This window comes from Talpa europaea (assembly GCF_964194135.1).
Source record: "Talpa europaea genome assembly, chromosome: 4".
NCBI classification, from domain to species: domain Eukaryota; kingdom Metazoa; phylum Chordata; class Mammalia; order Eulipotyphla; family Talpidae; genus Talpa; species Talpa europaea.
The window spans coordinates 47,778,015-47,795,648 of record NC_140070.1 but is presented as its reverse complement, the minus strand read 5'-3'; the positions used below and the strand labels follow the sequence as shown (position 1 = coordinate 47,795,648).

Genomic DNA, 17,634 nt, shown 5'->3' with positions numbered 1-17,634 from the left:
GATCCAGCAGTTTCACTTCTTTTGGGTATTTACCCAAAAGAATGCAAAGCAGGGTCTCAGCGAGATATTTGTACACTGATGCTCACAGCAGCATTACTCATGACAGCAAAAATACAGAAGCAACCCAAATGTCTATCAGTGGACACCATAATCAAAATGTTGTATATAGATAAAATGGCATATTATTCAGCAGTAAAAAGGAAGGAAATTTTGTCACATACAGCAATATGGCAGAATCTTCAGTGATTCCATCTAAGTGAAATAAGCCAATCACAAAAAGAAATACTGTGTGGTTCCACATCATTCTGAGGTACTTAGTAAAAATCATAGAGTCAGTGGTTCCCCAGAGATCAGAGGAAGGGTTCATGGGGGTGTAATTATTGAAAGTGTACAGAGTTTCAGTTCAGCAAGGTGAAGAGAGATATGGATATGAATAGTGGTAATGATTACAGAACATCATAATGTATTTAATATCACTGAACTGTATTTTTTTTTAAGATTTATTTATTTATTTATACAAGCATTGGGTACAGTCAGAAGCGCGGGAGGGTGAGAGAATTCACCAGAGCCAGAGCGGGGAGCAGAGCAGGCAGAAGGACCGAAGTACATTGCTGAGGGGAGCAGCGGGTGGCAGGAGAGGTCTGTGCGCGATGTGGGACCCTCCTCTGGTGGCCGGGGAGCAGCCGGGGATCGAACCGGCGCTGCAGAGGCTGCGGACAGCTTCGCAACCCAGCGCTCAACTGCTGCGCCACCGGGGAGGCCCTCACTGAACTGTATTTTAAAAATAGTTACATTAGCCAATTTTACATATATATTACCATAAAAAAGAAATTGTCCATATTTTGTAAAAACGTAAAGAGTTTGTTAAATTCTGTCCCAAGAAAACAAGTGTAAAACCAGACAAAACTGTCAAAAACAGATTCTTCAGGGTTCCAAAACTGGACAAAATACTAATAAACTAAGATGTGTTTATTAATAAAATACTGCTGATATAGAAACAGCAGGAACCTATGACATTCTTAACTCTGGCTACTGCTGCCCACACAAGCTCAAGATGTCCTTTAGGATGAAAGAAAATACCACTAGGCAGTAATTCAAATCTACAGAATACTAAAAATGGTAAATATGTAATTAAGTATACAATATTCATAAATATAGCTCCCTCTTTTCCTAATACTTTAAAAGACAAGCTTGGATAAAACAATGATTAAAACACTGTTAGGCTTATACATCTAATACATGTAACAATAAGTGGAGCTACACTGGAGGAAAGTTATTTTACCAGAATTAAAAGTTATAATTTGAAGTAGATTACAATCATTCAAGATACATATTGCAACCCTTAGAAAACCAGTAACTCAAAAATTAATTTCAAAAAAGTTGTATTAGAAAGGTACACTCAAGGGCCTCCCCAGTGGCGCAGTGGTTGAGTGCTGGGTTGCGAAGCTGCCCACGGCCTCTGCGGCGCCAGTTCGATCACCGGCTGCTCCCCGGCCACAGGAGGAGGGTCCCACGTGGCGCGCAGACCTCTCCTGCCGCCCGCTGCTCCCCTCAGCAGTGTACTTCGGTCCCTCTGCCTGCTCTGCTCCCCGCTCTGGCTCTGGTGAGTTCTCTCACCCTCCCGCTCTTCTGACTATACCCAGTGCATGTATAAACAAAACAAATAAATAAATCATAAATAAATAAAAATACATGCCTCTTTAAAAAAAAAAAATTAAAAAAAAATAGAAAGGTACACTCAAAATATGTGCTTAACATAAGAGCTGAATGACAGCCCAGAAGAGGTTGTAATAGTAACTAATAATCCATAATTCCACTAAAGTAGCTATTGTGCTGGCAGGAACTTAAGACAATTATTTCAGAATTCTGGAGTCTTGAGGTCTCTAGGAAAGTGTTTCATGAAGAGGCAGGTGAATTTCATTCAACTTCCACATTTAGCATACTTGCTCCATCCCCCACCTGAAAATCCTCTGGAAACCATGGATTTTGGCCCTCGTATTCATAGTGTGACTACCTGGGATCAGACTGGTCAATAAGGACCTGTCCTACAAAACTCAGGATTGTGGTTTTGTTTGTTTTTAAAGATTTATTTATGCATACAAGAACTGGGGTACAGGCCAGAGGTGTGGGGGGGGGTGAGAGGATTCACCAGAGACAGAGTGGGGAGCAGAACAGGCAGACTGAATGAAATACACTGCTGAGGGGAGCAGCAGGCAAGACAGAAGTCTGCTGTGCCATATGGGTTGTTCCCTAGCTGGCCGGGGATTGAACTCATGCCGCAGAGGTTGCGGAGAGCTTCACAGTGCTGTGCTTAACCCCTTGTGACAATAGGGAGGCCCAGGATTATGTTTTTCGATTACCAGTCACATCTATTAATCACCAAGAAGTCAACACAGAAGGTGTTAGAGGTAATAAGAGGATGTAACCACTGGCTGACCTCCAAGTTGGAACCAGGCAAATGGAGGTTCCACACTCCTTCCCATCCTTGGAATGTATAGTATTCTGTCCACCATTCCGACAGTGGGAGCCATTTCCAAGCACACAGCAATGAGAGAGCAACATGTTGTTGAGATCATCTGGACAGTTTACATGATGTAGGGGCAGGAATGGACACAGTGCAGGTTTTCTGATCAGGGTAAAGGAGGAGTCAGAGTCCTGAAGCCCTCGGTAGCTTTTCAGGCTTTTACTGGAATTTACCAGGTTCACAGCAGGCAAGGGTGCTGGAGGGCCGGAAGGCTGGCAGGTCTCCCAGCCCCCAGCAAGTCTTCACTCTATCTGGGCTCTCCGGCGTTTTCTATGGCCTTGCTTCTCTGCTCTCTCATGGTCCCCCCCCCCCCTTGGCTTCTGCTGGCGTCCCTGTGACGCCGCCCCTAAAAGCCCAGTCTTAGCCCAGGTGAATCCCATCTATACTTGCCCACACCCTATTCCAGGTGCCCACCATCAGGCATGCATTCGGGACCACAGGGTTCCGTCATCTATCCTAATGGCGGGAGGGCAGAAAAGCCTGATACTTTTTACCTTACTCTACACATGACTAAATCCAGTTGAGACCTCTAAATAAACTTTTAAGATTCTGGTAGTAGACAGAGATGTACTCATCTTACAGTCACCAAGAGAAGCCTTGTTATGCATGTTCCTTACTTATTAAACCTCTTATCTACTAATTTGGAGTGCCTACCCCTTTTCTCAGTCTCTCCTTGTCCTCGTCTAAAACAATCAGTTTCAGACTTCACCCAAGGAAGTTTTCAAGGTTTTGAACCAACCATTGGTGAGTCAGTGAGGAAATCAAAGAAAATGGTTCTTGGGAAAGAGACAGGGGAAATCTTGGATTGGTAATTGACCTCTGTGTGGGGAAGTGTGGCCCATACATTATAGCCTGTAGACTGCTAAGTGAATATTGTGACTCCCCCAAAACACCAGCTGGCCTAATGCCATTGTTCGAGAAACTGCATAGTACACCATGGCAAAGAATGGAAACAAATGTCTATCACAGTATGCTGGCTCTACTGTGGGCAGTTCAGCTCACCACTCATGCCCAATAAGAGTCTGATGTTCACGTTAGAAAGATGGAAGAAAAGCTGAGGTTAGAGGAGTGTGGGTATCCACTACTCTACTAGCTTTAGAACTAGCAGACAAGATAATATAAAGAAATGGAGAGCAAGGTGTGCCCTATTACAAAGCCACGAGAATGCATGCTGCCATAAATTAAGGTCCAAGTGTTTGCGACAAAGCCTAATTGGAACATTGAGAAGTGGAATTCCTGGAAAAGAGAGTAGAGCAAAGAGGAGCAGGTTGTGGTGATTGATGAAGTGGATGAAATGCCCTGGTCAGTTCAACCTCTAACTCAAAGGACAAAAGTACAACCACCACCCCAACTGATAGGGCAACTCCCAATTCAAGAAATTCAGGATCAGAGAATATACTCCTGCTGAACTTTTTAATATAACTGTCAAATTCCAACAAAAGGCTCTGGTAAAAGTAATCTGTAAGCAAATGTGGTTTGACTTCATTGCTCATGGGACTCTGCCTGGAAAGGTAGATTAACAACCCCAAACTATACTGCCTGGCTGTGGAAACCTTAAAACCTGAACAATTCAGACCTGCTCTCCTAACCCCGACCATCCCTAACACTCTGCCTGCTCTAGCAGAGGTCTCAGGGATACAGCCTTTAAGAGGTTAAGCGCCTCGCATACCCCAGGTATAAGATGTAGGCCAAGAGTGACTCCTGGGACCTCCCCCGTGGCGCAGCGGTTGAGTGCTGGGTTGTGAAGCTGCCCGCGGCAGATCCCCAGCTGCTCCCCGGCCACCAGAGGAGGGTCCCACATGGCACGCAGACCTCTCCTGCCGCCCACTGCTCCCCTTAGCAGTGTATTTCGTCAGTCTGCCTGTTCTGCTCCCTGCTCTGGCTCTGGCTCTGGTGAATTCTCTCACCCTCCCGCGCTTCTGACTGTACCCAGTGCTTGTATAAATAAATAAATAAATAAATAAATAAATAAATAAATAAATAAATAAATAAATAAATCTTTAAAAAAAAAAAGTGACTCCAGGTGAGGGTCATTGGAGATTATTGGAGGGCTCACGTTGAGCTCAATAGTCACTGGTTCCCCAGAAATAAAAGGTGATGGCTCTGGTACAGAAATGAATGGCAGAAATAAATCCTTTATCAGTAATCACATTAAACATAAATGGATTAAATTCTCCTAGTAATAAATTGGTAGATTGGATTTTTTTAATATTTTAAAAGGATAGGTTTATTAGAAAAAGAGAGGCACCTGCATAGTCACAGGTGGACAGGAGAGCTGCCGTCAAAGATTTTTAAAAAACTGCCATACATATGCTCTACAGGAGCCAAAGAAGTTGAAAGTAAAAGGATGGAAAAAACTATTCTACGCAAAGGGTAACCAAAATAATGTTGGGGTAGTTCCATCGTTTTGCTTAGATAAAATAGGCAAAAGAGAAAGACAGTAATTTTTTAAAAAGTCAATAAACCAAGAACATAATTATAGAAACATATGCACCTAACAATAGAGGCCCAAAATGGATGGAGCAAAAATTAACAGAACTGTTTTCTCCTGAGACTGGGTAGCTACACAGATGTTCACATTAGTATTATTTATGATAGCCATAAAGTAGAAACAACCCGAAATGCCTATCAACTGGTGGATGATGAACAAAAGGGGTGTATTATACAATACAGCATTTTTCAGCATTAAAAAAGGAATGGACCTCTGTACAGTAAAGATGAATAAAGTGCAAAAAACTTTGCTAAGTGAAAAGAGATGCAAAAACTGTAGAGTCAGCTGATCAGTGATCACCCAGGACTGGATAGGGATGGATACAAATGGGCAGGAGGGCTTTTGTGTGTTTGAATGAAAGGTTCTAAAACTACATGGTGCTGCACAACTCTAAGTTTATTAAAAATTATCGACATGATTACAAGGATTTTATTGACATGATTGCAAGGATTTTATCATTTTCAATAATTCTTCAAAAGAGCAGTTTTTTAAAAAGTCAAGGTCAAGAAAAACTGAGAAACTGCTCCAGATTAAAGGAGACTAAAGAGCTATGACAACTAAAGGCAGCTTATTCCTGGACTGAATCCTGGCTGGTGGGGGAGGGAAAAGGTGGGAGTGTTATTAGGATTAGAGGACATACTCTGAATCAATGTTAAGTTTCCTGATTTTTATTATTGTAACCTGGTTACTAGAGAATGCTTGAACATCCAGTGTTCTTAGAAAACACATAATGAATTTAAGACATCAAAGGAGGTATTCTATCACCAATTTATTCTCAAATGTTTCAGAAAAATGTAAGATGGAAAAGAGGAATATATGGAAAGATAATGACACAGCAAATGGGCAAAGTGTAAACAGCTGGGTAAAGAATACAGGTGGATTCTTTGTAACATATAAACATGTAATTTTTCTATGAAGTTTAAAATCCTACCAATATAAAGTAACTGCAACAAAAATAACAATATAGGCAGGAAGACTTGGGTAGAATTGTAGATATGGCAAGCAGCATTAGTACACATTAACCAATGTAGATCTTAGTCACTAACCCCTTGAAAACAAAACCGAACATCCCCAGTCTATAATGTATTAGAAAAGACATTCTAAAATTTGACAGGCTCTAAAATGTGGTGGTTTGCTGCCATTCTCTAGGTCATTCTTCCTTTCCTTTGTTTCTAATAGGAGCACGACTTCTATGCTAGGGGCCAAAGACGACTTTCAGGCCCAAATATTTCTGGCCAAGCCACCCTAAGAACTAACTCTCCACAGTGCGTTATCCCTGGAGCTCAAATTTAAGAAAAGTGGGTTTAATTTCCACAAAGTGGAACTTCACAACTAAAGTAAGTACTCTCACAACTAGCAGATTAGCTTACACAAAATAAACACATACATTTCTGACTGATCACAAAGGACAGTAGCCAGGGATAAAAATCTTCCTAACTCAGCAGGTCAGAGGCTGACAAGAACAGCTGGCCTGATTAGAAACAATGTCTGCCTGTCTCTTCCCTTACCCTCCTTAGAAATGTTAATTTTTCTCCAGTTTCCATGGGACAGATCTCTCTCTTCCTTGCCCTAATCTCCCTTATTAAAAAGTCTCTCACAGGATATTTCTACTTCAAATAACGCATTTTTGGTTTTTTCATCTCTTTAATTTTAGTATGTAAGCAAGCAGAAAGATCTGAAATGATGTTCACCAAAAGTAGAATTTGCGGTGATCCCTTTGTTGTATTACTGCTTTAACTTTGTATAGTAATACTGCAGTGTTTTAACTAAAAAAAATTTAAAACACTGCATTTTTTTAAAAATCCCTAATTTAGGGGCCTCCCCAGTGGTGCAGCAGTTGAGCAATGGTTTGTGAAGCTGCCCACAGCCTCTGCAGCGCCGGTTCGATCCCCGGCCGCTGGGCGAGGGTCCCACATGGCGTGTAGACCTCTCCTGCCGCCCACTGCTCCCCTCAGCAGTGTATTTCATCCGTCTGCCTGTTCTGCTCCCTGCTCTGGTTCTGGTGAATTCTCTCACCCTCCCGCACTTCTGACTGTACACAGTGCTTGTATAAAATAAATATATCTTTAAAAAAAAATTCCTAATTTAGCAAATCAGTTAATCTTTTATGTTCCCACTATTCGCTTTTGGAAAAAAATTTTAAGTGACTTTCCCCTGTGAATAATCTTAATTTTGTTTTCCCCTATGAGAGGCCCTCTATGAGAAAAAAAGAAAACTCTCCTGCCTACTCTCTCTTGTTTTTTATCCACCCTTCTCATCACCCCTAGTGACACAGGAAGGAGCCACAGAGCAGACAAAACAGGGCATAGGGGAGGCTCTGACCAAGACACAGCTTAGAGAACCCTGTATTTTTCACTCTGTGCTTTGTGAATACATTTCTCACCAGAAAGATGTCTGCATAGCCAGCCAGGGACTCCACGCCTTCTTGAATCCGTGCTCCCCCAGAGTCATTCAGTCCAATCACTGGAGCACCCACGGTCATGGCTTGGTCCATGATCTGAGATAGCAGAGAAACCTTATGTGAGACAACTAATCCTGTTAATTAAAAACAGCATTTACAAAGCACCATGGTGTTTTCTGGAAAATGCACTGAGTGCCCTATTAAAAACAGGCCTGAGTAACACTGGCTTCATTCCCCAAGATGATTGGGTTCCTTCATGAAGGACAGAGAACCATGTACTTAAAAGACTGATTAAATTTCGCCAAACATCCAAGAGCCAAAGCATTTGCCATTAGGGGATAAAAATGCTCATAGCAATCATTTCTAAAACCACAGGCCCAGGCTATAGTATTTTTCAAGTATTTTTCAAGTTTTAGTCCTGGTTACCCTTTTAAAAGACCTAGTAGTAGGCAGAATAGCAAAGTAATATTTTCATGAAAAGCAACAGAGACCTATCTGTTAACCTGAGGCCCAGCCCAGACTTGCATTTACTTCTCATGAAACAGATTTTCCTCATGAAAAGTGTTCCTAATGCACATTTCTAACAGCCCTTGACAGCTTACAAAGACCTTTTCCTTCCATTATTTCATTTAACCATAACAGATGCAGTAAAGGGAAAAAAAATTGTAAGAGTTTAAAAGTGATGCCATGTCTAGAATCCAGGTGTTGCATACAGAGTAGTGTCCAGCTAACAGCAGTCAATTCTACATTTAATTTCAAAATCCTCCAAAATGCAAATAATCTAAATATTATTTGCATTTACTAATTTCCAGAACAGCTAACCTCTATAAATTTTTTAAATACTATCATGTAATTTTTGCACTGATCTTTATATTTTAGCACCTGGATTCTCTACAAAGACCCTGGGTTCTTTACCTGGGGTCCTCAGAACCTCAGTGGGTTGTGAACAGATTTCAGGGAGGTCCATGAACTTGAATGGGAAAAAGTTTATACTTTTATTAACTCCAGGTGATCTTTGGTAGTCCTTAAATTATTAATACAAAAAAGCCCACTGTTAGAAAAATATGTGGCTTTATCACTAACAGAACCCATGGATATTTTTGTCACATTAAAGTTGATGGAGGTATATTGAAATCTTTTCACTCATGCCGACTTTGAAATTACAATAGTTTGACTCCACTGCAAAATCTTGCCATTCAGTGCATTAATAAAGCAAATAATTACAAATGTGATTTATTTTTTATTTATGCATACAAGAACTGGGATGTAGGCCAGAGCTGTGTGAGGGGAGAGGAAAGGATTCTCCAGAGACAGAGCTGAGAACAGAACAGGAAGACTGACTGAAATACACTGCTAAGGGGAGCAGCAGGCGATTAAGGACAGGTCTACTGCACCATGTGGGTTAGCTCCCTGGCCAGGGATCCAACTCATGTTGCAGTGGCTGGCAATAGATAGCTTGATAGTACTGAGACAGCCCCTAGTGCCACTAGGGAGGTCCTAAATGTGATTTTTTTTTTAATCTGTAATTCTTAATCATACTACATATTTTTAATGTATTTTTAAAAACAAGGGTCCAGTCTTCACCAGCTTTCCAAAGGGATCCCTGGGACAGAAAATGTTAAGAACTACCCCCTGGACTGAAGGAAGATTCCAATCGGCATACACCTCGCACATCTCTGTCCCACCCTATATACCCAGCTCAGTGTCTTGTACCCTAGTGACATTCAATAGGTACTATGTTACTAATGAAAAGTACTGAGTTAATGTTTAATATGAAACACTCACTTTGCAGATTTTTTGGGCATGTGCTCCTGACAGACTGCCTCCAAAAACTGTAAAATCCTAAAAAGAAAACAATTATATCAACAAATAAAGTAGTGACTAGCCAGAAATGAAGCGCCCACAGAAGTGAAAAATTTATAGTCTTTAAAGGATTTTTCGAAAGCTTAAAAACCTAGAAAAAGGTTTGATTTGCAAATTATTCCATAGAAAATCAGATTCTATAGATGTACAATAGAACAATCAGGCATTTCTATTACTAGGAAATGTTTGCTGTTTAAGAAATGAATCAGAGTCCTCACTGCTTCCAGACTTCCTTGACATTTGATGTAAAAGACTTCTTGTAGGACTGACCTTCCTAAAACCCCCGCAAAAAGAAAGTGGGGAATTAAAGTCAAACTCAGCTCATGAAGACACACACACACACACACACACACAAAAAAAAAAAGCAAAGTAAAACAGCCAAAGGGAAATTAAACAAATTTGAGAAAAACTGAATTTATAAGAAAAGTATCTGACTTGGAGCAAATGGAAGCCTATATACCTGCAGAGGGAAAAATCACGGAAAAGGAACAATCCAGGAACCACAGAAAATGGGGGCTTCACCCTTCTTCAGAGGGGTGAAAAACAGATTGATAAAAAGTCTGAGTTAGGAGCACTAGGCCTTTTGGACCTCTCCTTGCCCTTGGGAGGAGAAAGTAAGTTCAGTCTCTAAAGAAAGTGGACATTAATCACCAATCCAAAAGAAGGCAAAGGTGAAGCTAAAAAACAGGTGAGATGAGGAGCCTACACACTGAGTGAGAGCCAGCGCCAGCCCCTCCTTTAATCTACTCACTTGCCCAGGAACACACCTACACTCAATTATTAGCCAAAATAATCAGGCAAGAAAAGGAGGTTGCTTCGTTGGAAAACAAACCTTCCCTACCAATGGGGATCACTGCAAAAAAGCTGGCTCATCCCTCCGCAGGGATCCATCAGGGACTATTTCAAATGCCCCCATTTTCCTAGAGTTTTCCTCAGTCCTGGATGTGATCTTCCCTTGTCCTAAATCCACAGCAGTTGCCAGGAACCTCTCCCACCCTCTCTCGATTGGAGTCATTCTTATTCTGCCCCTAATCTACACAATGATTAGCTCCTTTGGGGCAAAAGCTTAAATTATCAGTCCTCTCCACCTCCCCCTCAGTTTTACCCTACCCATAGGGCATAAGAGATCAAAAGTATCAATTCAATGAATTTTTCTATTTGCTTCATAGTTAGAATATTGTATCCAGAACACACAATAACTTTCTTTGTTCTAGCTATCTTAAAAACCACTCCTTCCACACAAGTTTATGCTTTGCTGTCATAAATTACAAAAGGGATGATTCTTTCTAGTTAAGCATTTGGTAAACCTATTTATAACAGCTTTAAAACACTTCAAAGGTAATTCATTAGCAAATAGGTATTATCTAAATATAATGAATGTAAAATCAACCAAGCATATTTTATTTATTTTTTTTAACAATATTTTTTTCTCTATTTCCATGGAGGAATTTCTTTTTTTTTTTTTTTAATAGAGGCATGTTTTATTTGTTTGTTTGTTTGTTTGCTTGTTTTGTTTTATACATGCACTAGGTACAGTCAGAAGCACGGGAGGGTGAGAGAATTCACCAGAGCCAGAGCGGGGAGCAGAGCAGGCAGAAGGACCGAAGTACACTGCTGAGGGGAGCAGAGGGCGGCAGGAGAGGTCTGCGCGCCATGTGGGACCCTCCTCTGGTGGCCGGGGAGCAGCCGGGGATCGAACCGGCGTCGCAGAGGCCGCGGGCAGCTTCGCAACCCAGTGCTCAACCGCTGCGCCACCGGGGAGGCCCGACCAAGCATATTTTAATATCAAACCCAGAAAAATACTTTGTTCTGGTTAAGCAAGCTATATAGCTAAGTCTGTAAAAGAAACAAAATATTTAGGACTATACACATATTTCCACTCTAGGGGTGGGGGTAGAAATCTAACCCATAACAGTATAGAGCATGTACTTTGTGTTAGTTTCCTACTGCTGCTGTGACAAGTTGCCATAAATTCTATGGCTCGAGAAACACCACAAACTATTGTTATACAGTTCTGTCAATCAGAAATCCTACATAGATCTCACTGAGCTAAAAATCAAGGATAGCCAGGCTCAGATCCTTTCTGGAGGCTCCAGGGAGATACATTTTCTTGCCTTTTCCAGAATCTAGAGACCACTTTCATTCCTCTGCTCCCGACTTCCTTTCTCCATCTTCTAAGCCAGCAACAGCAGGTCAAGTCATTTTCACATCACTCTGACTTCTCCTGCCACTCTCTTCCACTTTCAAGGACCTTTCTGATTACATTGGGCTGACCTGCATAATCCAGGCCACTCTATTTCAAAGCCAGTTGTTTGGCAACCTTAATTCCATCGGCAAGCTTAACTCCCCTTTGCCATCTAAGGTTATCATTCACATGTTCTGGGGCTGAGCACTTGGACATCTACAGTAGCCATTATCCTGCCCAAGACATGCTCCTATGGTCTCAGTGTGAAGAAACTATCTGTCTTGACGCTGCCTGACAAAACTTGCTTAAGCACATTCATGAAAGCCCAGAACTCAGGGTCTGTGGTTCTGAGAGTTCGGTCCCCGCTGGGTGGCATCTATTGTGCTCCCTCAGCTCCTACAAACTTCCCAGGATACAGCTGCCCTCCTGGCACATACCCAACCTACTAAGAGGAATCTTACTCAGAATAAACTCCTAGTTCCTGAAGCTTCTCATGTGACAATTGCCCTGTGAACCTCCCCCAAACAGACTAAGAATTCTTTCTCCCTAAGAAAAAACACATAATACTCTGCACATATGCATATGCACTGAAAATCAAAGTAGATTCTTTATCTGCTCCAGACTACAGGCAAGCATTCAATTCCCAAGATTGTTTATTTCTCACATATTTTGTGTCTGACTCTACCCTCAAGGAAAGCTCAGCTAAGTGAAGTTATGAAATACCTGACTGAAGACATAAACCAATCTTCCATTGATTCGGCCTCGGCCAGTGACCACACTGTCTCCAGGAAACTACCAGAAAAACAGAGAAAAAACGTTACAAATCTCAAATACTTCATTTAAACAATTTGGCAATTATCCCACAATGAATGATCCCCTTGTAGCGCCAGCAAGGCACAGAGCAGGTTTTCTACCATCCGGGTAAAGGAGAGTCCTGAGCCCTCGGTGGCTTTTTCAGGCTTTTATTGAGCTTTTTACATTATATGTAGTGCAGCAACCAGGTACACGGCAGACAGGCAGGGGGCCTCCCAGCCTCCCAGTGCCCCCCCCCCCCGCCCCGGGTGAGACTTCACTCTTTCTGGGCTCTCTAGTGTTCTCTTGGGGGCTCTTCTCTGCTCTCTCTGTTGTTGTTGCTACTTCTCTGCTGGCATCCCTGTGACACCCCCCTGATACGCCCAGTCTCTCAGCCCAGGTGTGCCCACCTACTCCAGGTGTCTTCCATCGGGCACACGTGTAAGAACACAGGTATCTATCATTAATATTAATGACGGGAGGGCAGGAAATGCCGATAATTCTCACACTACACCCCTAAAATAAACCACCAAAAATTTCAAGTTCAATAAGGAACATGAAGGAATTTCCCTCCCCCTTGCCTCAGCTCTGCAACAGCAAGCACTGGGCTACTGTTTCATCAACAGGTGCAAAGGGCACTGCTGCCTTAGGCCACAAAGTCCTGCCTAAAAGCAGAATAATTAAGAGACCTCTTAGGATGACCACTAACAAATGCTCATGGGAAGGAGAAGGATAAAGAAATGTGGCAACTTCAAAGCCACATACCTACCCACAAACCTTAAAAAGGCAAACCCACCAATTTTCTTGGAATTCTAGCAATTACTGTATGGTCCACGATGGCTCAGATGGAGCCAGTTGATTTGATGCCAAGTTTAACAATCTTGGTCACAGATAGCATATATACACACCTGAAGAAATGGACTCTAAGTGATTTCAAAGAACTCTGTGCACCTGCACCCATGGAGAACACCCAATTGAAAGAAGTATCAGTGACTATGACCTCAAAAACTCCAAGGCATAAATTTAGGGTCAAAAGAGGCAACTTCTCAGCTTTTAGGGATCCCTGGTACCTAGAGAGATCAGAACACAACTGGAAGATATTCTCACTTTTCCTTCCAAGCTGATCTATACTAGCAAGAACTCTAGTTCTTGCACATATAGGTTCTGCCTATAACCAGAACCCTGGGTGCTGGGCCAGAGTCACAGTGCACAAGGAATGAACAGTTCACCCACAATCCTTCATCTGCAAACAAAGGCAAGGGGGAGGCCCCAAGAAGTCCTGGTAGAGCTTCTCCAGAGGCACTCCTGTAATTCCAGGATCCCAACCCTGAACTACTTTAATTAATCTAGTGGATAGATCACAGCTTGGGAGTACACCTTAGAGGCTCACATCACCATTGTGAACAAATACCTTATTCTTATCAGCAGCCATTCCAAAATCAGCACATCTGTGTTCCACAAACATGTCGCTCTCAACAAAGCTTCCAGGGTCCAGCAAGAGACTGATCCGCTCTCTGGCTGTTAGCTTTCCCTAAAATGCAATAGAAATCACTCAGTGATTGCATTAGAGACAAAGTTGGTAAGGAAGGAATGCTCATGGGAGAAACTGGAGAGGTTTTGTCCATTCACACCATGTGAAAACTTCTAGAAACAGGAAAACAGAAACTTCTGAAATCAGTAGATTTCAGTCAAGAAATCAAGGCAGAAGTGGGGTGAGGGGGCATAAGAATAACCAACTGTGAAAAGCAAATAAAGAAATAGGAGGAAAAAGTAGCCAGGAAAGTGGAGGTAAGGAGAGCCTGATCCTGGAACAAAATAACTAGTTACAGATACATTTATTGGAGACCTGTAAAGGGCAGGAGGACACGGAGCAGGTTTTCTATGACCGGCGCAGACAGAGTAAAGGAGGAGAGAGAGTCCTGGAGACCTCGGTGGCTTTTGCAGGCTTTTATTGGGATTACCAGGTACACGGCAGGCAGGGGTGCTGGGGGCCCGGGAGGCTGGCAGGCCTCCCGGGCCCCCAGCAAGTCTTCACTCTGTCTGGGCTCTCCGGCGTTCTCTGATAGTCTCTGCTCTCTCGTGGTTCTCTTTTTCTCTCTGCTTCTACTTCTGCTTCTCTGCTTCTGCTGGCGTCCCCATGACGCTACCCTTAAAAGCCCAGTCTCAGCCCAGGTGAATCCCATCTACATATGCCCACACCCTATTCCAGGTGCCCGCCATCAGGCATGCGTTCAGGACCACAGGGTTCCGTCATCCATCCTAGTGGCAAGAGGGCAGAAAAGCCTGATACTTTCTACCTTACCCTACAAGACCTAAAAAGCAATGAAAAGAAGAATGAAGAAACAGGAGGTGAAAAACTAAAGCAGGTTAAGTGAAGAGTGAGGCTACACCAGATTACAGGCTTATTCTGGGAACTCCACAGATGCTCAATTCACTAAGGTCTCACCCCAAGGACATTTCTAGGACTACTGCTTGGCTCTTCTGCCTTGTCCAAGGCCATTTCCAATTATTCTATATTGGGGTTCCTGCTTAAGGTTTCCATACCGAAAAAAAAAAGATGCTATAATACAGAAACAACCCCACAACAAAGAGTGAGCAGTTGAGTAAGCATGTGACTATAGAACTCATGAGAGTAAACAAAAAAAATGCTTCTTGGAGACAGTGAGATTGGAATCCTCAACCTATCAAGAGCCTCCATTGCTTTGGATCCACTGTCACCTTCACTCAAGCCAAATACCCTGGTCCACTGTACCCTGATTTTCCCTGCCCCCCCCAAAAAAAAACAGGACAAACACCTCTAATTGGCTATACTTAGAAAAGTAGCCTAAGTCAGTAAGGTTGTGTCCAAATAAGCAATCATGTTGAGTCCCAGGCCCGGTAGGTTCATCTTCAGTTCTCGCAGATGAAAAGATAATTTGGAGTCTTCAGTAGATTTTTACAGGTCTTCAGTACTGAATCAGGGGACAGATGAGGTTTCTTGCTCAGTATTTTTCTGACTGTCTCATCTGCCCTACAATTTCAGAGGGATGCTGCTGTTATGGCCCCTTGCCACAGGTGTCCCCATTTACATATGCGCATACTGGGCTCTCTGGGCCCAGATGTCCATAATTATAGATGCGCTAATGGCAGAAGGGCGTAAAAAGCCTAATTTTTTATTGCGGAGTAATATTCCATGGTATATATGTACCACATCTTCTTGATCCATTCATCTATTTTTGGGCATTTGGGTTGTTTCCATAGCTTAGCTATTGTACATAGTGCTGCTATAAACATAGGGGTGCAGGTGCCCTTTTGAATTAGTTTCTGTGTCCTTTACCCTACATGGCACTTGCCAAATGGGAATTTACAAAGTCTGAATCAACATCCAGTTTAGACTGAAAGAAAGGGCTGGTTCAAATCTCTTCACCAAAGACCCCAGCCTTCAGCCCCAGTCGCCCCCCACCTGGAGGTGTGTCTCAGAGCCCTTCACTTCTAATAACCTCACTCTGCACCTTCCAGCTTGACTGTTTAACCCATCCAGGCTCAAACAAGAACCAGGGACTCATTAAGCAAGCCTAGTTTCCAGTCCACGTTCAACTATCTAGGCTTCAGCTTCTTATGCTAAAGAAGTGGCCCAACCAGTCTTTCTCCAAAGGCCAACTGTGATTCTTGCTTCAAAATCAAGCCTGTGGGTGTCTGTGCAGGGCCTCCTTTGCTCACTCAAGTCAAACATGTAAAGTATCCTGCGCACACCCCCCCCCCAAAAGTCACCTACTATCAATGCGAAGCTTCCTACCCAGGAGGTCCAATGCACGCTGAAATCTTAAAGGCATTCAGCTGGTAGGCTGGGGCCCATAAGTACCCTGCACCCACCACACACCCCATTCCACCCAGTTAATGTGAGCGTTCCATCATGCCACATGCCTAGATCTCCCTGCTTCCATAATGGCACAATAATCTACCACCACTCCTCCATGGGGTATAAGAAAAACAGAATTTTTTTTTTCACTGAGTGCCTGCCACTACTGCACTATCCTAACGATAAGATTGTAAGGGAAATACGATTACTATCCTCAATTAAAATAAATTGACTCCTGGAGATTAAGTACATTGTCCAAAAGTTTATATCTGTCAAGTCGGCTGAAGCCCAGTCACATCCGTCTAAAATTCCAAATGGAAAGCTGAGAGTGAAAATACACAAACTTGGTTAGCCTCGTTTTCTCAGCCCCCACCGACCCAACGCAACAGGTTCTCAAGGTGAACCACCTCGCCCCGCCCCTCCAAGGCAAGGCGCGGATTGGCTGGGCGGCCGCGGCGCCCCGACCCGGCGCGCTGTGATAGGTCGCGGGCCCTGGGAGGGGCTGGCTGCGCCCCCTGTCAACTCACCCGCTTGTGCTGCGCATCGATGCGGCGCTGGCCTCCTCCCAGCAGGGCGGCGCGGCGCTTGTTCTCGATGCGCTCGCTGACGGACACGGGCTGGCTGCACAGGCTGCGGGCTGCGGGGCGGAAGCCGCTCACAACCCCGCCGAACCTGGCGCCAGCTGCCGCCCAGCGCATTGCAGCCGCCATTTTTACTCTTCTGGCGCGCCTCCCCCGGCGCGCCAAGTACGCATGTGCGTCGAGCTTGGGCACAGCGGGATCTGCGCCTGCGCCGCGGCCGCGGGCTGCGAGTGGCGGCCGGGATCGCAGAGCCGCTGCGGAAGAGGCGAGCGAGCTCGAAACCCCAGGCGGGCTTAGGGCGTCACCCATTGAAGTATAGGGTTGGGCCTCGGAGCTGGAGCCCGCCTGGCTGCGCAAAAGGTGGACTTAGTGCTTGCCCTTCTCTGGCCAGTTGGACCTCTATTTTTTTGGTCCCACTTCCTTCAGAAAGTGAATGGAGAGTAAGATCCATCATTTATCAGCACTGTCCAAGCGTTGCCTTAGGCGATTATAGTTTATTTTCCTGATTTCACAGATAGGCAAATGAAGCACATCGAGGCAGAGTGATTTGATCAAGAGCCGAGACTAAGGCCGTGGAGACAGGATTCAGAGAGCCCTGTTATGGGCCATGTATTCAGTGCACACGGCTTTCAGTCTCTCTGAGTGGGCCCAGCAACTGCATCACTGGGAAGCGAGTCTTAAATACAGACTTTCAAATTCTCACACTTCATCCCAGACCCATTGAGTCGAATTCTGGGATAGGCCAAGCAACCTGTTCTAAGAGATTACCTCTAGGGTGATTTTGAAGTTTGATTTTAAAATTTGCTAGTTTGAGAATCACTGCTCTGGATATTTAAAATTAGCTCTTGGAAATGTCTTCATCTGTTTCTCCAGTTAACAGGAAGTCCTAACGGCAAAGATAAGATATGAGATGTATATGCTGCGTTCTTAGCAGTAGCAAATAGCTAAATTTGGTCATT

General features: G+C 43.6%; 1 protein-coding gene across 2 annotated transcripts in view; it reads right to left on the bottom strand.

Moving 5' to 3' along the window:
• The window catches only part of PCCB (propionyl-CoA carboxylase subunit beta), a gene marked incomplete at both ends in the record, with an annotated part of 68,060 nt that extends 51,250 nt beyond the window's left edge, over positions 1-16,810 (bottom strand). Inside the window, 5 exons of one of the 2 annotated variants that reach the window (XM_084231468.1) lie at positions 7,399-7,512; positions 9,202-9,258; positions 12,188-12,256; positions 13,668-13,787; positions 16,622-16,810. In XM_084231468.1, the coding sequence (XP_084087594.1) occupies positions 7,399-7,512; positions 9,202-9,258; positions 12,188-12,256; positions 13,668-13,787; positions 16,622-16,804 (543 nt within the window). The remainder of the gene's footprint in view (positions 1-7,398; positions 7,513-9,201; positions 9,259-12,187; positions 12,257-13,667; positions 13,788-16,621) is intronic. The other variant, XM_084231467.1, reaches the window with a different exon arrangement.
• Positions 16,811-17,634: the final 824 nt, after the last annotated feature.